At 33.9% G+C, this 21,743-nt stretch overlaps 2 protein-coding genes across 3 annotated transcripts; one reads left to right on the top strand and one right to left on the bottom strand.

The window, feature by feature from the left end:
- The first annotated feature begins 10,628 nt into the window (after window positions 1-10,628).
- On the top strand, window positions 10,629-14,494 carry LOC104100233 (selenium-binding protein 1-like). The gene is made up of 6 exons (XM_009607416.4): window positions 10,629-10,956; window positions 11,678-11,873; window positions 12,325-12,552; window positions 12,854-13,085; window positions 13,181-13,561; window positions 14,053-14,494. The coding sequence occupies exons 1-6, from the start codon at window positions 10,815-10,817 to the stop codon at window positions 14,332-14,334; spliced, it is 1,461 nt and encodes a 486-aa protein (XP_009605711.2). The 5' UTR covers window positions 10,629-10,814; the 3' UTR covers window positions 14,335-14,494.
- Window positions 14,495-17,277: 2,783 nt separating this feature from the next.
- LOC104100234 (disease resistance protein RUN1-like) lies at window positions 17,278-19,117 on the bottom strand. 2 transcript variants are annotated; one of them, XM_070186074.1, is made up of 3 exons: window positions 18,701-19,117; window positions 18,150-18,425; window positions 17,278-18,057 (listed from the first exon to the last, which is right to left on the bottom strand). In XM_070186074.1, exons 2-3 carry the CDS (start codon window positions 18,342-18,344, stop codon window positions 17,539-17,541), a joined length of 714 nt encoding a protein of 237 aa, XP_070042175.1. In that variant the 5' UTR covers window positions 18,345-18,425; window positions 18,701-19,117; the 3' UTR covers window positions 17,278-17,538. The 2 variants fall into 2 exon arrangements, with proteins under 2 accessions (XP_070042175.1, XP_009605714.1); XM_009607419.4 differs by lacking the exon at window positions 18,701-19,117 and having other exon boundaries at window positions 17,385-18,057; window positions 18,150-18,486.
- Between the last annotated feature and the right edge of the window lie 2,626 nt (window positions 19,118-21,743).

The raw sequence follows: 21,743 nt of genomic DNA on the forward strand, positions 1-21,743 counted from the left end.
TCATACATGTATAACACTATCCATGTAGAATTGTAGCAGAATAAAAAATTGAAATATTCCCCAAAACCCTAGACAAATGCCCCAACTTTTAACCAAAATTAACAACAAAACCCTAACTCATTTAAACTATAAATGCATGCAAACAGAAGTACCTTTTACTGATTTATGTCACTGAAGAGACAATCAATTAAAATCTACAAAAGAATTCATCAAAACCCTTGAACACGGAATCTGCGGTCAACCCATCAATCTCCCGTCATAAAATAAAATCTCCACCTTTACATGATTTCCTCTTGATTTTGCTGAAGTTTGGATGAAATTTAACTTTAGAATTAAAAGAACTATGATGCAAATTAGATATGGAATGATATGGGAGTTGGGTCTCATAAAGCGAAGAGAAAGAAAAGATGAACAAATGAGAGGTATTATTTGGCTTTAGACTATTATTTGCTTACATGAAAAAGAAAATACACGTGTTAACATATTATTCATTCATTTGCCATGTAAGTGGCGTTTGGACCTCACGCGCAAAGTCTAACATAGGGAGGTGTTTAAAAATTACACTTTGGACGAGTTTAAGTATCTATTTTGTTACCCCATAAGTTTATATGTTTATTTTACAAAAGGTGCCAAGTTTAAGGGGCTATCTAAGATTTTGGCCAAAAAGTTATTTACCCACTTTAACTTTGCAGGGTTCCTCTACCCCTATTCTTGTTCAGGTCATATCCATTATCAGAGGAGTAAATTTTACAAATTGTCATATAATTATGATTTTTTTTCACCAAAGTCATATAACTTTGTTTTCTCACCCAAAAATCATATAATTATGACTTTCAAAGTCATATAACTTTGTTTTCTAACAGAAAAATCATAAAATTTTCACTAACTCACACAAAAATCATAGTGGTCGAAAAACAAGTTTTTCGATAGTATTTTCTTATTTTATGTTTTTTTATTTTTTATTTTCAATCTACTAAATAATTATCCAATTAAAATAGGAGAAATATGAGTATATTTTTAGTTGTTCTCAAAAATAATAGCCGATAGAAATATATATATATATATATATATATATATATATATATATATATATATGTGTGTGTGTGTGTGTGTGTGTGTATGTGTGTGTGTGTGTGTGTGTGTGTTATAAACATATAATATACACATTCTATATATAAATTTTGGCTATCAAATGTAATTAGTTTCGACCGGCCGATTAATTTTATATTTTTCCCTTAAAATAGTATTAACCCAACCGAGCCTGACATAATACTCATATACGTAAGTTAAAATAATACTAGAAGTGAATTCTTCCCCCATTAGAAACTTAGTTCAGAATGCATGAGATTTTGACAAAAAACAAGGAAATAAAAGGCATAAATAAAGAGCACTTGAAATAAAAATACTATCGATTTGAATAAAAATCTTGAAAAGAAAAATAAAAGATAGAAGTATCATATTTTGAAGGATTTACTATTCACTTTTAGTATTATTTTAAATTTTATATATGAGTATTGGGTCGGGTGGGCTAGGTTGGGTTGGCTCATCCCTATTTTAATTAGATTATTATTTATTAAACTGAAAATAAGAAAATAAAAAACCACAAAATAAGAAAATACTACTGCAAAATTATATTTTTCAATCACTATGATTTTTGTGTGAGTTAGTAAAAATTTTATGATGTTTGTGTGAGAAAATATAGTTATATGACTTTGGTAAAAAAAATCTTAGTTATATGATTTTTGTGTGAGAAATCAAAGTTATATAACTTTAGTGGGGAAAAGAATCATAGTTATATGACCATTTGTGAAATTTACCCATTATCAGAGGCGAACCTATGCTTCGGGAATACAAATTATCGAACCCTGTTAACTTCCGCAAATATTTTTTAATATATAAGTTTATATATAATTAAAGACGATCATATATTTTGCTTGCAAACTTAAAATCAAAAGCCCGAGGAGGGCACTGGTTGAGCAGTTCGCTCTTATACCCCGTCGCTTTCAAATCCTGGATCCGTATTTGTCTATTACTCTCCTAAAAATGAAGAATTTATCTTGTGGTGGCCAATGTTTTACACGCACCGCCTCATCATATGCATCTTAATTTTATTTTATTCATTTCTTTATTTTTTTGTAACTCTTTTTTCAATTTACACATGATCCTATAAATTTAAATCTTGAATTAAGCTAAAAAGACGGTTATAATTCCTTTAAAAAATACAAGAGATGTATCTAAGAAATATTTTTATTTTAATATAGGCTAATAGTGGGAGTAGTTAGCACTACTTAAATATTCAACTAAATAGTTTAATATTCTTGAAAATACTATAAAAGGAAAATGTCTCGTAAAGCTACACCTTTGAGATAATCAAATAAATATCTAACCTTATAACCATATATTTCTTCTTGTTATAAAATAAAGACTGTAAAGTAAAGACAAGTATAGAGAGAAACTGATATATTATTCAAACTTCAAACTTATGTACATAATAAACTGAATTCTCCTCTATTTATAGAAGAAAGGAAGCTGTTGTGTAGGCTGCTACTACAAGCTGCTGTGTAAGCTGCTGCTACAAGCTGCTGTGTAAGCTGCTTGTAAGCTGCTGTGTAAGCTGCTTGTAATCTAAACTGTTGTGCTAGATATAGATAATCTTCTATCATGGGTAATATTTATCCATAACAGAGTACCAAAAGGATAAGCTTCTTCAGGGGGCTTATTTCCAATAGAGTACTAAATAGATAAACATATTTATGGCGGAGTCTCATATGGATAAACTTCTTCAGGAAGCTTATTTACAACGGAGTACTAAATGAACATCCATAATATAATATATTCATAACACTCCCCCTTGGATGTTCATTAAAAGATAATGTGCCTCGTTAAAACCTTACTAGAAAAAACCCAGTGGGAAAAAATCCTAGTGAAGGAAAAAGAGTACACATATTTAGTAATACGCATTGCTAACTGCCTCATTAAAAATCTTATAAGGAAAACCGTGTGGGAAAAAATCTTAATAAGGAAAAAAGAGTACATCGCGTATTTTACTCCCCCTGATGAAAACCTTGTTTCAAATATTTAAGTCTCCGCATTCCAATCTTGTATACCATCTTCTCAAAAGTTGAAGTTGGTAAAGATTTGGTGAATAAATCTGCCAGATTGTCACTTGAACGGATTTGTTGCACATCAATGTCACCATTTTTCTGAAGATCGTGTGTGTAGAATAATTTTGGTGAAATGTGCTTCGTTCTATCTTCTTTTATAAATCCTCCCTTCAATTGGGCTATTCATGCAGCATTGTCTTCGTATAAAATTGTGGGTCTTTTCTCACATTCCAAACCACATTTTTCTCGAATAAAATGAATTATTGATCTCAACCATACGCATTCCCTACTTGCTTCATGAATAGCTATTATTTCAGCATGATTTGAAGAAGTAGCAACAATAGATTATTTTGTGGAGCGCCATGATATGATAGTACCTCCACATATAAACACGTACCCGGTTTGATATCTAGCTTTATGGGGATCAGATAAATAACCTGCATCTGCATAACCAACAAGATCTGCACTATCTTTGTTAGCATAAAATAAACCCATATCAAGAGTTCCCTTTAAATATCGCAATATATGCTTAATCCCATTCCAATGTCTCTGTATAGGAGAAGAGCTATATCTTGCTAGTAAATTAACAGAAAATGCTATGTCAGGCCTTGTAGCATTAGCAAGATATATAAGTGCACTAATTGCACTGAGATAGGGTGTTTCAGGACCCAGGAGTTCCTCATCCTCTTCTGAAGGTCGGAATGGGTCCTTATTCACTTCAAGTGATCGAACAACCATTGGTGTACTCAATGGGTGCGCTTTGTCCATGTAAAAGCGTTTTAAGACCCTTTCTGTATAGGCAGATTGATGGATAAAGATCCCGTCTGCTAAATGTTCAATTTGCAGACCAAGACAAAGTTTTATCTTCCCAAGATCTTTCATCTCAAATTCTTTCTTAAGATATTCAATTGCCTTTTGGAGCTTTTCTAAAGTTCCAACAAGATTTATGTCATCAACATAAATAGCAAGTATAACAAATTCTGAAGCCATTTTCTTTATAAAAATATATGGACAAATAACATCATTTATGTAACCCTTTTTTAGCAAATATTCACTGAGGCAATTATACCACATGCGCCCAGATTGCTTTAAACCGTACAAAGATCTTTGTAATCTGATTGAGTACATTTCTCGAGATTTTGAATATGCTTCAGGCATTTTAAATCCTTCAGGGATTTTCATGTAAATTTCATTATCAAGTAACCCGTACAGATAAGCTGTAACCACATCCATTAGATGTATTTCAAGCCTTTCACGTAAGGCTAAACTGATGAGATATCGAAATGTTATGGCATCCATAATGGGTGAATATGTTTCTTCATAATCGACTCCAGGTCGTTGTGAGAATCCTTGTGCGACAAGGCGAGCCTTATATCTTTCAACTTCATTTTGCTCATTCCTTTTTCGCACAAAAACCCATTTATGACCAACTGATTTTATACCAGCAGGTGTTTGGACTACTGGTCCAAAGACCTCTCTTTTAGCAAGTGCGTTGATTGAATTGCCCCTTGCCATTTTGGCCAATAAGATCTTTATTGACATTCTTCGATAGATCGGGGTTCAAAATCCTCACTATCTTGCATAATGTTAAGTGCAACATTATATGTAAAAATATTATCCACCACTATTTCAGATCGATTTAAACTAATTCCATCACCAGTAAAACTTATTAAAAGTTCCTCGCTCACTTGAGTCTTAGGTTTATTGATTTGTTCAGGAATCTCATAACTAATCAGATCTTGGGTCTCTTCAGGAGATCCCTTCATAATATCATTTTGATCATTTGTCAATTTTCTTTTTCTAGGATTTCGATCCTTAGAACCCATAGGCCTACCACGCTTCAGGCGTGCTTTAGGTTCACTAGTTCTCATGCTAATAGATGGTCCTGCTGGGACATCAATTCGGATAGGCACATTCTCTGCAGGGATATGTGACTTAGTTATCCTTTTCAAATCAGTAAATGCGTCTGGCATTTGATTTGCTATATTCTGTAAATGGATGATCTTCTGGATCTCCTGATTACATATAGGGGTACGTGGATCAAAGTGAGATAATGATGAAACTTTCCACACAATTTCTCTTTTGATTTCCTTTTTCTCTCCCCCTAATTGTGGGAAATTTATTTCATCAAATCGACAATCTGCAAATCGAGCAGTAAATAAATCTCCCGTCAATGGTTCAAGATAGCGAATAATAGAGGGTGATTCAAACCCAATATATACTCCTAACCTTCTTTGGGGGCCCATCTTACTGCGCTGTGGTGGTGCTACTGGCACATATACAGCACATCCAAAAATTCGTAGATGGGCAATATTTGGTTCATGACCAAAAACTAATTGTGACGGAGAATATTTATTATAATGTGTTGGTCTGAGATGGATAAGTGACGCTGCGTGCAAGATAGCATGGCCCCAAACAGTAGTGGGCAATTTTATTTTCATAAGTAGTGGTCTTGCTATCAATTGCAGTCGTTTAATAAATGACTCTGCAAGGCCATTTTGAGTATGAACATAAGCTACCGGATGTTCAACTTTTATCCCAACTGATAGATAGTAATCATCAAAAGCTTGAGATGAGAATTCTCCAGCATTATCAAGGCGAATAGCCTTTATATGATAATCTGGGAATTGTGCCCTTAATCGAATTATTTGGGCTAATAACTTTGCAAACGCCAGGTTGCGAGATGATAATAGGCACACATGAGACCATCTTGAAGATGCATCTATTAGGACCATAAAATATCTAAATAGCCCACTTGGTGGGTGAATAGGTCCACATATATCCCCATGTATACGTTCTAAGAAGGTAGGGGACTCAATGCCAACCTTCATTGGTGATGGTCTAGTGATCATTTTGCCTTGATAACAAGCATCACAAGAGAATTCATTATTTGTAAGAATCTTCAGGTTCTTTAATGGATGCCCACTCGAATTTTCAATAATTCGTCTCATCATTATTGATCCAGGATGGCCCAAACGGCCATACCAAAGCACAAAAGTATTTGAATCAGTAAACTTCTGGTTTACGATAGAGTGTGCTTCAATTGTACTAATTTTTGAATAATATAAGCCAGAAGATAAAGTTGGTAACTTTTCTACAATGCATTTCTAGCCAGAAATATTCATTGTAATACAAAGATATTCCACATTCATTTCATCTATTGTCTCAATATGATACCCATTTCGGCGGATATCTATAAAACTCAACAAGTTTCTTCGGGACTTGGAGGAGTACAATGCATTGTCGATAATAAGTTTTATTCCCTTAGACAGAAATACAATAGCTCTTCCGGAACCTTCAATCAAACTTATATTACCAGAAATTGTAGAAACATTTGCTTTTTCCATATGCAAATAAGAAAAGTATTTCTGATCTTTGAATATGGCATGAGTTGTTCCACTATCAACTACACAAATATCTTCATGATTGGTCTTTGATCCAAACATAATTTGAGGATTATCCATATTCTTCAAAATGACATAAACAAAATAAATATGATAGTAAACATTATAACTTTTATTTATGTACAACAATTACATAACTATACTATCTACTACAAATAACAGAAATTAAAATATTTACATCTCTACAGATTCACTACCGATCACATGACTTGTTTCTCCTTCTGGGAGTGCAAAGTAATCAGCTACATCCAAATGTATGAAGTCTAAATTATCTTCAGAAATAAAATTTGCTTCAGCATTTTTCTCTGTCTTCTTCAGGGAAGCTTGATATAGCTCAACTAGATGCTTTGGCGTACGGCATGTACGTGACCAGTGCCCTTTTCCTCCACATCTATAGCATGCATTTTCTGGCTTTGCTGCTTGCACCGCTTCATGCTTTTGTTCCTTCCTTTTCCACTGCTGGTGGTGAGGAGGGTTCTTTGGTGCATTATTATTACCACGATTAGAGTTTCCTCCCCGACTACGGCCATGACCACGACTGGGGCCACGTCCTCTTCCACGTTTAGCTTGGTGGAAGTTCGTCTCATTCACTTCAGGGAATGGACAAGAACCAGTAGGTCGGCTTTCATGATTTTTCATTAATAGCCCATTATGTTGCTCGGCTACAAGAAGATGTGAGATAAGTTCAGAATACTTTTTGAATCCCATCTCTCGATATTGCTGCTGCAGGAGCATATTCGAGGCATGAAAAGTGGTGAAAGTTTTCTCCAACATATCATGATCAGTAATATTATCACCACATAGTTTCAATTGGAAAATAATTCTGAACATAGCAGAATTATACTCACTGATAGATTTAAAATCTTGTAGCCTTAGATGAGTCCAATCATAACGTGCCTGTGGAAGAACAACCATCTTCAGGTGGTCATATCTATCTTTCAAATTACTCCACAGTATGACTGGATCTTTAACAGTAAGATATTTCATTTTCAGGCCCTCATCAAGGTGATGGCGTAGGAATATCATTGCTTTGGCACGGTCTTGGTTTGATGCTTGATTTTTATCTTTGATGGTGTCTGCCAGACCCATCGTATCAAGATGAATTTCGGCATCAAGCACCCAAGACATGTAGCTTTTGCCCGATATATCCAGGGCTACAAACTCAAGTTTAGAAAGATTTGAGATTATTTAGAAAAAGAAAGTTCGTACCTCTGATACTTTCAAAGTATTTGCTCGAGATGGCAGAGTCTCGTACTGATAACGTGTTATAAAATAAAGATTGTAAAGTAAAGACAAGTATAGAGAGAAACTGATATATTATTCAAACTTCAAACTTATGTACATAATGAACTGAATTCTCCTCTATTTATAGAAGAAAAGAAGCTGTTGTGTAAGCTGCTACTGCAAGCTGCTGTGTAAGCTGCTTGTAAGCTACTGCTACAAACTGCTGTGTAAGCTGCTTGTAAGCTGCTGCTCTAAACTGTTGTGCCAGATATAGATAATCTTCTATCATGGGTAATATTTATCCATAACGGAGTACCAAAAGGATAAGTTTCTTCAGGAGGCTTATTTCCAATAGAGTACTAAATAGATAAACATATTTATGGCGGAATCTCATATGGATAAACTTCTTCAGAAAGTTTATTTACAACGGAGTACTAAATGAACATCTATAATATAATATATTCGTAACACTTCTTAATTTGTCAAATATCATTTTCGATCTACTACCTTATTATATGATACGAGGTTGAGTTGTCAGGATAATGACTATCTAGCACGTGGACCCAGAGGGAAATCATGTGAAAATCTCAACCTAAATATTAAAATATTTAAATTATATAGATGGAAAATATAAATATTTTTATTTTATTAATACATTTAATTTGTTATATAAAATTACTTTTTATATCTTTAGGGCTATCAATTAATGTTTCTTTAGAAATTTATCTGCAAACGCCGTTTAAGTAATCAAATGGAGTTTAATCTTTTCTACGTTGTACATAGAATTTATACTCTTAACCTATGCGAACTCCACCCTCCCTCGTTGGATACCGCTCATTATTTAAGTGGAGAGGATTTTATATATTAATTTAATTGTGGAGTTAATCCATTTGTCTAAATCTCGATGTTACATCTGGTAGTCGGGGAGGAGCTAGCATGTCGCATACAGATTCGGCTGAATCCAGTAATTTTGGTTCAAACCCTGTATTTATCTTAAAAAATTTATTAAAAATATAAAAGTCATTAGTATAGAACCACTAATTTAAAATGATTAGAATATCGAACTGATAATCTTTAAATTCTGGCTCCTCCTTTGCTGGTAATGTTAATGCAATAGTATTAAACTACGAAAGTACGAATGCAATGAGTAGGACATTCATCTATAATGACGATTACCCATCAAGGCACAGAGAGTGTGTCCCATGATTTATTATTTTTACTTTAAAAACAAAAAATAAAGATAAATTAAGACATGAAAATTACATAATACACATTAAGTTGTATATATTCAAAAGCAAAAGATGTGCAAGAATTAATTTATCAATTTAGTATCCTAATATAAGTATCATAGGCGGAGCCAGGGTGGCAGAAGGGCATTTCAGACCCTTTTTACTGAAAAATTACATTGTGTATATTAGGTTAAAAGTTATATAAGTACGACACTATAAGTTGTTGAATCCCTTTAATTTCTTCGTGTGTTTACTCTTTTTTTGTGTGTGAATTTCTTTGATAAAAATTCTGTTTTCGTCACTAATTAAATAAAGTACATAAAAACAATAAATGCTTAATTATAATTCAATAACACATTGCAACAAGTCTACTCATACTCACACGGCGAAGCTACCCTTGTTCGAGGGAATCAATTGACACATTTTTGTTGTAAGAAGTATATCGTGTCGATTAGTCAATTTTAATGTGTATTTATAATATGTTAGATGCCTTTAATTTTTGTGTGTAAATATTTATTTGTTTATGTCTGTATTTTGAAAATTCTGGCTCCGCTATTATTCACGCCGAAATCAACACAAATCTAAGGATAGCAAAAATTCTGATTTTTTATTAACCTAGAATAAATTCGAAAATCCATCTAAACTTGAAAAGAAAAATAAGCACGATACTATTTGATTCGTTCCACTTCCACCTAGACATGTATCAGTCACAACATTCAAAAAGTGAAAATGCCATATACAAGCATGTCATCCTAAGGGTGTGTTTGGTTCATAATTGATAGGATGAATTTTTTTTTTTTTTAGAAAATAAGTTTATTTTCTGATATTTGATTGACAAAAATTACTATATTTCAAGAGAAATAATTACTACTATATTTGGACATAAAATTTGATGGAAGATTTTTCCAAAAAATTTTTACTTTTTTTCGAAATCCGCGTTTGTTCATAAAATTTCCAATTTTCACTTGAAGATACATTTTGAAAATTTTCGAAAATTTAAAAAACTGCAAAAAGTTTTTTTTCAAAATTTTCACTCACAAAACTTCAAAAACAACTCAAACTTAAATTTATGTCCAAACACAACTCTAAATTTCAAATACCATTTTCACTCAAAAAATATTTTCACCATTTTTTCGAATTATACAATTCTTATGTCCAAACGCCTACTTAATCAACATGCAGAGATATCATAAGAGCCCGTTTGGCCCTGAAAACTTTTTTACTTTTTTAAAAAAAAATTTCACTTGTTTTCGAAATTAGTGTTTGAACATAAAATATTCAATTTTCACTTGACGATACATTTTAGAATTTTTCGAAAATTAGAAAAACTCCAAAAGAAAGTTTTTCAAAATTTTCATTCAAATCACTCACAAAAATTCAAAAACAACTCAAATTAATGTTCATATCCAAACACAACTCTAATTTCAAATACTATTTTCACTTGAAAATAATTTTCACTTTTTTCTGAATTTTATAATTTTTATGTCCAAACGCCCACTTAATACCATAAAATTTCACCAAAACAATATTAAAAATTGCTAATATATTTATCCATATTTTTGTCTAAAAATGTTTTTCACTCTTCAACCAAACATGCAAACAATTTACTGGAAAATAAAAATCTGGCAATTTCAGTATGTATATAGAATATTATCTCGTCTATATACAGACAAAAACGCTGCATGATAAAAGCCGTGAACATAGTAACTAGTCCTAAGACTCCAACGTGTTTGGTTTCCCTCTATATATGTATAACCTTTGTAGTTAGAAGCCAAAAGGCTTTTTATCACATTATTTGTCGTCTTTTTCTGATCTAAATATTTTTGTATTATTCAAATTTTTCCGGCGAGAAAATGGCGACGGATGTGGAGGTGGTGCAGCACGGCACGGTAGAGATTAATGGATGTTGCAAAAAAGGACCTGGTTATGCTTCTCCACTTGAAGCTATGGCTGGTCCTAAAGAACCTTTAATTTATGTCACCTGTATTTATACTGGTAAATATTTGCTTCTCTTTTTTTAATGGATTTTGTTTTTTCAGATAACGAGAAATTTACGAAGGCTAGTGGCTCGTGGTTCGAAACTCGAGATAATGATTAACTTGTTCCTTTAATCTTCTCCGCTCAAATAACAATTTTAGTTTGGAATTTGACGTGCGCCTAATCCATACATAGAAACTATAATCTTACTACTAGTCCAAAGCCAGACGTAGAGGCAATTTTGTATTCTTTTCATGAAATTAGTTAATGAAAAATGAGTTTTTTTTGCTTCGAGGGGTGGATGCTTTTCTGTAAAGTGGATAAATTTGAGGTGTTTTCACTTTCTTTGATTTATTTTTGAAGTAAAACTAGTTGAAAATTGAAATCTTTATCTTTTCTTTTGCTGATAAAGTATGGTTCTTTCTTTGTTTTTCTGATACCCTTTTGGGGGTTTTGGAGGGGGGAGGTTGGGAGGGGTGAGTGGGTACAGGGGAAGAGATAAACTTTGCTCTGGAAATTTATTGTAAGATTATGATTGCTATAAAAAATCTGTCTTTTGTGGGCCAAAGGGAAACCGAGTGTTATTGTGATATTCTTTTAAAAATCATTAAGTGGTCTTCACACTCCACTAAATTATACTACTAGAGGTTAAAGACGTTACATGTTAGAACCTATAAAGTTTAAATCGTTAATTCACCTCTGATTATATGGTTAATTTCTACATGGTTAATTTCTACAGGAACAGGAAGGGGAAAACCTGACTACTTAGCTACAGTTGATGTAGATCCTAATTCACCATCTTATTCCAAAGTAATCCATAGGCTGTCTATGCCTTATGAGGGTGATGAATTGCATCATTCTGGTTGGAATTCTTGCAGTTCTTGTTATCGTGATCCTTCAGCTGCTCGACGATATCTCGTCCTGCCTTCACTTATGTAAGAACAATATCTCTGCTGTTATGTTTTGTGATTGATCTTTAGTCATCAGTTCCAAGGTCTCAAGTTGTGCGAAATTTAGCTCAAAACAATTTCCGTGATTATAAAATTTGAACTTGTGGATGGTGCTATGTTTTTATAATAACCCTCTTGTATCATCAATGTGAGTTGTTTTTGTCAATGTTTGGGACTGAGGCATAGTTGTTGTTGTTGTATCATCAATAATGTGAGTTGTTTTTGTCAATGTTTGGGACTGAGCTGTTGTTATATCATCACCAATGTGAGTCTTTGTTTGATCCTTCTATTCCATGTGAGTATTAATGTGAAGGCAGGGAAAATTTAGCTTTTCGACTCGCCTATAATGTTCATTAGAAAAAAAGCATTGATTTTGATGACTATATGCAACAACTTATATGATATTCAAGCTTTTCGATAAATTTAACTGTTGCAGATCAGGACGCATTTATGCAATCGACACGCAAAAGGATCCAAGGGCTCCCAGTTTGTACAAAGTTGTTCAGCCAGATGATGTGATCCAAAAGACAGGATTAGCATTCCCTCACACCGCTCACTGTCTTGCTTCTGGTGAGATACTGGTGTCATATCTTGGAGACAAAGATGGAAACGCTGAGGGGAGCGGATTTCTTCTTCTTGATTCAGACTTTAACGTGAAAGGAAGGTACTGTATAGTTTGTACTGTCTTGCTAGCTGAATTACCTCTATCGGTTTTGTTTATTCACTCGCCTTGGTCTCTCGCTGATGGTTATCTTTAAAAACCAACCTAGTAGTTAAGAACAAGAAAATTACAAGAGTCTCTACATCTAAGGAGGAACAGAAACGATGCTATTTTGTCCTTAACTTTCAGTTCCTGTCCTCTTGACGGTTTATTAAGGAAATCTGAAGTTCTGTAGTTTTAGTGAAAGTAGACTATGCTCAATGCCTAAGCGAAAGCAGATTTTGACGCTTTTCTTATATCTTAGATGGGAAAAACCAGGGCATAGTCCGCTCTTTGGTTATGACTTCTGGTACCAGCCTCGACATAACACCATGATCAGTTCCTCTTGGGGAGCTCCATCCGCTTTCACAAAAGGTTTCAACCTCCAGCATGTTACTGATGGGCTTTATGGTCGGCATTTGCATGTCTACACATGGCCTGGTGGTGAACTAAAACAGACATTGGATCTTGGCAACACAGGGCTCCTGCCGCTAGAGGTAATCAAACTCCCATGTTCTCCCTTTGTAACTTCGCGCCATGATTTATCCTGCTGAATACATTAATATATTCGTTTTCCTCTTTTGATTTATAGGTAAGGTTCTTGCATAATCCATCTGAAGCATTTGGATATGTGGGGTGTGCTTTGACCAGTAACATGGTGCGATTTTTCAAGAATCCAGATGGCTCGTGGGGTCATGAGATAGCAATCGCTGTAAAACCGGTGAAGGTGCAGAACTGGATTCTTCCAGAAATGCCTGGTCTTATTACTGACTTTCTGATCTCTCTTGACGATCGTTTTCTATACCTAGCAAACTGGCTACATGGTGACATTAGACAGTACAATATCGAAGATCCTGCCAATCCTAAGTTGACTAGCCAAGTATTTGTTGGAGGAGTGTTTCAAAAAGGAAACTCTGTACTCGCTGAAGCTGAAGATGGTTCAACATACCAAGTGGATGTCCCAGAAGTCCAGGTACAAACCCTTTCTATAACAACTCATTTGTTTCGATATTTTTTTGATTCTATAGTGAAGTGTTGTTTATAGAGGATATATATTACTCTATAACATAACATAAAAATCAGTTCCGAGAAAAACTTGGCTTTTATAGTGAACGAGTCACAACAGCAATCTCTTTTTTTTTTTGAATTTCTTTTTCTTAATTGAAAATTAACATCTCAATAATTTTAGTAATGCTGTAGGAAATGACAAGTTGTAGGTTTTCACCTTGCTCAAAAAAAAAAAATGATATGTTGCTTCCAAATTCACTGCTTATATCTGGAAAATATGAATTCATTTAGTCAAGTTTTAGCATTTTGTTTACTTCTCAAGTCTCATCTGTGGTGCGGAACTCAAATAAGGTTGATATTATTAACTTAGATTGTTTATATCTACCCCTTTGTCCCGACTGTTGTTTTAGATTCATGTGCACAATCACTATAAACGACCTTCTGCATTACTTCCAGGGACATCGATTGAGAGGGGGACCTCAGATGATACAGTTGAGTCTAGATGGAAAGCGTTTGTACGCCACAAACTCACTGTTTAGTACATGGGACCGCCAATTCTACCCCGAGCTATTGGAGAAAGGAGGTCACATATTACAAATCGATGTTGACACTGAGAAAGGTGGCCTTGCTATAAACCCGAGATTTTTCGTTGATTTTGGAGCAGAACCTGATGGTCCATCCTTGGCTCATGAAATGAGGTATCCTGGTGGTGACTGCACTTCTGATATTTGGACATAAAGTGGTTAAAATCTGATCAAGAATAAAGTCTGGTGACTCTGATCCCATGTTGTTACATTAGCTACTGAATATCCAATGTATTCTGTTAGTGAAACAAATGTCTGTACTCAGGGGCGGCCCAAGGGTCAAGCCACTAAAGCAAAGGCTTTAGGCTTCTAAATTTTTCTTTTGTTTTTCTTCTCGTATTTGTATTGAGACCCCGACTAATCTAGATTCGTATCGCGTAAGGCCTAGTAAAAGAGAGAACACGTTTTAACAGAATTTTTTTAACCGCAGGACTCGAACCCAATATATTTAATTAAGGTAAGTTGGATCAAATACATCTCACAACAATCTTTAGAGGTAGGGTCTAAATATATTGGGTATGTTAAAATAAAAAATAAAATATTTTATAAAAAGTCAAGATAACTTTTAATTTAGTAGTGATATAACCGTTTGAGCAAAAAATGGAGAAAGAGAAGCACTCCCCCTAAATCCTTGTCGCGAATATAAAACTTTTCATTATTTAAATTTTACGAGTGACATCATTAGTGAGGTATCTATATGAATTTGGTTCTATTATCTAAGATCAACAATATCTTAGGAGAGACTAAATTATTTATAAAAGAAACTATTAACAACTGATGTTAGGCCAAAATTTTATACTTTTAGCACATTACTCACCCTATATTTTGTTGGTTTAAGTGAATTATTGTGCGACAATTGCGCTAAATTGTGTTGTTCTATGTGTAGGAACATCGAAATGAATCATCGATATTATGATAAAAAAAAATTTCCTTCTAAAAGGCCTCAAATTAAAAATTGGCTTTAGGCCACCAATCTTCTTGGGCCGCCCCTGTCTACCTTAAAACAACACTTCAATAATTTTAGCTTGCACTTGTACTTTTAAATTTCCTCCTCTCTTTCCTCATCTTTACATCTTTCCTCCTCTCTTTCCTCATCTTTACATCTTTTCATTACAAATGGCTCCCTATCTTGTTGGTTCATTTCTTGTTTTCAGAACTTTTACACTACTTAACATTTGTCTAAGCATCATCTGCAAAAGCTTCTGTTTTTCTTCTTTTCTGTTTTCCTTTTTATGGGGGCGGTTGAGTACTTACATTGTAGAAAAGATTGGAAAAAGAACTATTTTACTCCTTAGAAATGTAATGCTGAATTAAACAGCATTATTCCAAGCTAATACAATGGATTAATATAAATGAAAAAATTATCACATCTACAGCTTTTCCTAGTATTTTTTTCTAAGTCAGAGTACCCACGACCGTTAGGTCCTGGGTTCGAGTCACGCTGGAGGAAAAGTTTGAAAACACTATAAATCCTCCTAATTTGTGAGGGAATTTAAAAATTAAAAAAAAAATGTGACATCCACCAAATGTCATCTTTTTTAAGCAGTAAAAGGGCTGAGTTTTTTTTTACCAAGTAATCTCATCAACTATTCATTTTTGTGAATCAACCATCCATATAAGTAGAATTCACATTTAGGGGCGGAGCTAAGGGGCACAAGGGGGTTCATTTTGCCAGAAATTATATTGTATATATAATGTTAAAATTATTTTTGTATGTATATATAATAGATGTTGAATTCTCTTAAGTTTTTCCATCTATTTACTTCTTTATACTTTGAATATCCTTACTCAAAATTTTAACTCCGCACAAGACCAATTATTTTCTATGGTAATTGACAAATAAATCGTTTTTTATTCTTTTTGTAATTACATATACCCTCATCTTCAAGGTACAAGAAATTCAACTTGAGCGATTGTGTAGCGTACCACCATCTCTCCTCTACGTAGATCCGCCCCTGTTGATATAACACATCTTTAAAGGATAAGAAAACTTGTACAAGATTATTCGCTATGAGAAAGAAAAGTTGCATGTAATATCATTTCTTAAGAGACATTACACGAACCCATTAAATTTATATTCCACGTCGAAAGTTATAGATTCAGTTGAACCCGATATAATAATAAGGCTAGATTTGCCTCTGGGCCTAACAGCACCAACAAGGTGGATTTTATTTATCTAAAAAAAAAGGTGTCACCAATATGGAAAATAACATTAAACATTTGTTGAATTTACATGCAAAAACGCAAAGGTATATTCAAGATTTAAATTTCATGAGTTCAATCTTTAAGGTTTTAGCATTGAACCCATAATATATTTGAAGTTATCGATTCATATCTATTATTTATTACAATTCTAGTGAATTTTTAAACATAATTTTATGCTCTGTGACAAAAGTAATGAGTTCAGATAAATCCAGTACTGTAGGGCGGGATCCGCCCCTACAAAAAGGCAGACAAACAAATTTGGGATGCCAAACTCATATTGTATATAACATTTTGAACATCAATGATCAATGGAAGCCAAATTAAAATTTTAATTTTTTTTAAAAAAACAATGAGGCTCCAACTTGGCTACGGGTTGCTTTTCATCCGAACCTACATTTAAGAAATCCACTAAAACTCTAAATATCTATAAATATTTGACTATGAACAATTATTGTACTATTAACTTGAGGTCGTCATATAAACCCATAAATTTCAAGTTGTGAATCTGCCTCTAATTATTGGACAAAACGGGATTTGATACTAAATATAGCTCTAAAACGTTGGCACCTTTACTATGTAAATCATAGGAAAACAGCTTTGTAGAAATGACGCTTTTGTTCGTTATGCTTCCTACACAAAAGACATTAATAAGATGTAATTTTTTATAATAAAAAAACATAAACCAAAACAAATACTGTAAATTTTAGCAGACAAGGTCACAAGTTCATCCCAAAGAAGTTGGCTACTCTCTAAAACTCCGTATTTGTTCATATATTCTGGGATAGACATAAACATAAAAAAGTATCATATGCTAGTAGTTGAGAACAATTTTGCAGGGTTAGCTTTGCAACGCCTTCGGACGTTAGTTTTAATTTTAGCAAAGACAGAAACAGAGGAAGAACAATTTGATTAGCTCTAAAGGAAAGTTATCTTGACTCAGAACTTTGCTCCTGTTGAAACTCTTTTTGGGTACTCAAGAATAAGAATGATCCACATCTCCAGGTAAAGATATAACTTTATCATGTTGGTCTAAATATAACAGATGGATCCCTATCTTCTTTACTGTAATGTCGTCAGACCACACTTCTATCCTTTCCCCGCCTTTAATCATCTGGCCATAATAAAGTTCACTTAAGTAATATACACATGTCAGTTATCTGTGTCCATCAAGTATTCCAATATCCCTAGGAATATCAGCATCGGACAAATTACAATATCTAAGGCTCAATTCGGCTACAAAAGTTAGCAAGGAATATTGTATCCGATGGACACCTCTTCCAGAAATACTCCTTTTGGCCTCTAACTCTTGACCTCCCACTCTCAAAGTTACAAGATTTCTTAGCATTTCAACAGATCTAGGCAATTGTTTTATACCTGTATCATCTGCATAAAGAAATGTTAGACTTTTCATATCTCCAAGGTTATCTGGCAGTGTTTTTATAGAAGAGCAGTGATGAATGAACAATTCTTCAAGGGATATTAGCTGGCATATACTGCTTGGAAGATCCCCAAGTTTTTCGCAACGAGACATATCTAGTTTAATTAGTCTGTCCAAATTTCCTATTGATGGATGGATCTCTGTCAAACTTGTGCAACCACCAAGCAGCAAAGTCTCAAGACTTCTGAGTTGCTCGCAATAAGAGAGATTCAGCTTCTTCAAACTTCTAAAACACTAAAAGTAAATCAAATATAGTTTCAATTAACATTTTCTTTCACTCAGTTGCAATAACAGTACACATGAAATTGTAAAATTGAGTAACAAACCTGCAAATTCAATCGAAATTCTTGCATATTACTGCCGCTCATATCTAAAACTACAAGATTCTCAGCAGGAAAATTTGATGGTATATATTTTAAAGGACAGTTTTGCCAAGACAACCATTTGAGCTTCTTGGACAACAGCCCAAAATCTCCACTAATATGTAACTCATCCATTATAAGAACCCTAAGATTCTTCATTTGCTCAAATGCTTTGGTGCTCAAGTTCACTCCCTTTAATGTCCCTGGATCTACCTTCAGTACTTCTACATTTTCGGAACCCTGCAACTCAGTAAAAAGAAAAGTAACTTAAGCTCATGTTAAGTCCCAGAAATTAAGCGAGAAAAATGCTTTATACAAATTGGTGGACAAACAAAGAGAATACACCATGTATCAACAAAAATGAACTTACACATTAGAGGATGTTAAACAAATTTAAAATTGCTCAAAAAGCTAAGATGAGAGCCTTTCAAAACTGGCTAGCATCATTCACTAAGTTCACATGATAATATCAAAGGGAAAAAAATGAATAAAGATAACAAATTGCATCTAGAAACCTGATAATAGCACCCGAACCCAACCAACTTCTTTCTCTTGTTAATGATTCTAATTGGTTTTTGTGGTCCACGTCATCAAGAACAATTAGAACCTTCTTTGACTCGAGTCTTGCTTTGATTAGATTGATGCCTTGAGCAATACTGCCAACTTTGATGTCCTTATTTTTGAGTAATTGTTGAAGAAGTTTCTCTTGTAGCTTGACAAGGCCAAATTCTTCAGCTTCTGATCTAACATCGGAAAGGAAGCAATTACCATCGAAGAGTCGAAACATTCGATTGTAGATAGCTTTTGCCAGAGTTGTTTTCCCTATGCCACCAACTCCGTGAATACCAATCATGCGAACTTCATCTACACATTCATTTTGCAATAACAACTCTATATCTTTGACACGAGAATCTATTTCAACTGGGTGCCAAGCAACATCTAGAGGTGTCTGGTTGACCTCTTGTAGGACTTTGCTGTATAATGTTTTCAATAAACTTTGATTCATGCCTACAAAGTTTTTAGCAAAAACAAAAAATTAAAAGAAATACTACTCCAGTAAATAAAACTTTGATATTTGAAAGTGCGGTCGGATCGTTTCTTATTTTCTTTTCCAATTATGCCCTTACTTATTACTCCATAATTTTATTTTATCATTTTTTTATTTTAACTCCAAATCTATATATATATATATATATATATATATATATATATATATATATATATATATATATATATATATATATATATATATAACTGTGTAGGCTGATGAGGCTGCCATGAACATATACTGATATAGAAAATATACAGGACTCATCTACAAGCCTCTAGAGATAACTAAAATGTACCATGGTTGGGACAGGGCCTCGACGTACCCATCAAACATGTATATATAAAATGGACTCCAAGGTCTAGACATGATAACTCCGAGTGAGTGGAGCTTACCAACCAAGCTGATTTTTGACTCTGTCTCTTGGGAAGGTCTATCCAGCTGTCTATGAGGTCCTTACCAACCAAGCTGATATTTGACTCTGTCTGCTGGGAAGGTTTATCTAGTTGTCTATCAGGTCCTGCAGGCATGAGATGCAGCATCCCCAATAAAAGGGACGTTAGTACGAATTAATATACCGAGTATGTAAGACAGCAAAATAACTGAAAGCTGAAACGAAACTGATAATATAATAACTGAAAGTAACTAGGAGTCAAAAATGATCTGAAGATATGCTTAGCTGTTGATACTAACTCAACTCTCTCAAAATGGTAAATAAAATAGATGTCCCGCACTATAAGTCTCGGTACATATAACTGCTCTGCTATAGTTGGATCGCTCATAGGCGCTCAACCATACTAGGCTCGGTATCTTGGCCATTCTGGGCTCGCTATAGGCGCTCGGCCACAGTTAGCTCGGTATATAACTTATCATCTGATCAGAGGTTGCTCAATAGGGGCCTGCCCACCGATTATAGCTCGATGGTGGTGATAATACTATATATATATATATATATATATATATATATATATATATATATATATATATATATATATATATATATATATGAGAGAGAGAGAGAGAGAGAGAGAGAGACTCTTCTCTCTTGACTGGAAGAAGACAATACTTAACTGAATATAAAGTCTTTATAAGGAAGGATACTATAACTTATGAGACTATGATAATGTACACAAGTTCAAGAATATGAACTTCTCTTTATGTCTCGTTACCAAACACATGAAGTTATGGGATCATGCCAAAATGAAGGAAGGGTTTAGCCTTAATATACCTTAACCTAGTTGAGTCCTTAATATCTTCCAAGCAACTCAACTCAGTCTACCATAGCATAAGGAGATTCAAAATCGGTGCTGAGTAAAGGCTAAGTTCATAACTTAAGCTAGTATCTCATTTATGTAAATTTGGGTAGAATATCCCCTGTAAGAAGGGACTTCTCTAATATCATATACCAAAATCCCAACAACACCAATAAATCTACACAACAATAAGTGCACAAACGTCGCACACAAAACTGTTATTTAACACGACGAGCGGCAAGCTTGGATTGGAACCAAACCCCAACTCTTTTTCCCATCTTCCCTGTACTTACAAAACCAAAAATAGGTCCAGCATATAAACATATATATTGACATGACATTCCAACCTTATATCCATCATAAAAGTAACATCAAACAGCCCCACAAGATAAAATAACGACACGAACAACTTCTAGGTAATGTGTGGTTGCTTCTTCTCCTATTTACGACATCATCAACATACTCAAAATATTGACAAGCATAAAAACAATAAGAACATTATTATCAGGCTATTCCCCCCGATTTCCATCCATATGAAGTCATATATACAAGTTTAAAGTAGGCCAATAAGAGACAACAATTTCTTTACAACTTAAAGTTCTATCTTATAATTCTTCATCCAAATAACTTAACCAACGCATAGATAAGATTAATCCCAAGAAATAGGGTATTATATATACCTTAAATAATTTGGAAAACTCGAACCAAAGATTCCCTTAGCTTATAAGCACCCTTAATCACATCACAACACCATAAAGACTCTCTTCTTTACTTAGGCTAACCTTTGAGGTTAGGTTTAGGTAAAACACCATTGGATTCGACTTGGAACCATTGAGAACTGTTAGAGAGGTGTTGATAGAGTTTGGGAACTGTCCTTGGTCGAAAATGACAAAAAATAAGCTGTCCAAGCCCTTTAAAATGTTCAAGGGTCGTCCATCGCCTAAGTGGGTCCAATTGAGAGATGCTTGCGCGGTCTCACAAAAACGTGAATATATCTCTACTTAAATGTTGTATCGATTAACGGTTTAATGAGTTAGAAACTATACTCGTAGATCTGAAATGTGGTAGGTAGATCATCCCCTAATTCTAAGTATATTGGGAGAAAATCTCATCTACATTTGACCTAAGTTTCAACACATTTATGAATGCAACTTTTTTGATATCCTTCTCCAACACATGACTATCATATGACTAAAATAACTCGTAAAATAATCTCCTTATAATGTTAAGCACCTTAGTCTCATCCCAAAAGTACAT

This window comes from Nicotiana tomentosiformis, chromosome 9, assembly GCF_000390325.3.
Source record: "Nicotiana tomentosiformis chromosome 9, ASM39032v3, whole genome shotgun sequence".
Classification (NCBI taxonomy): Eukaryota; Viridiplantae; Streptophyta; class Magnoliopsida; order Solanales; family Solanaceae; genus Nicotiana; species Nicotiana tomentosiformis.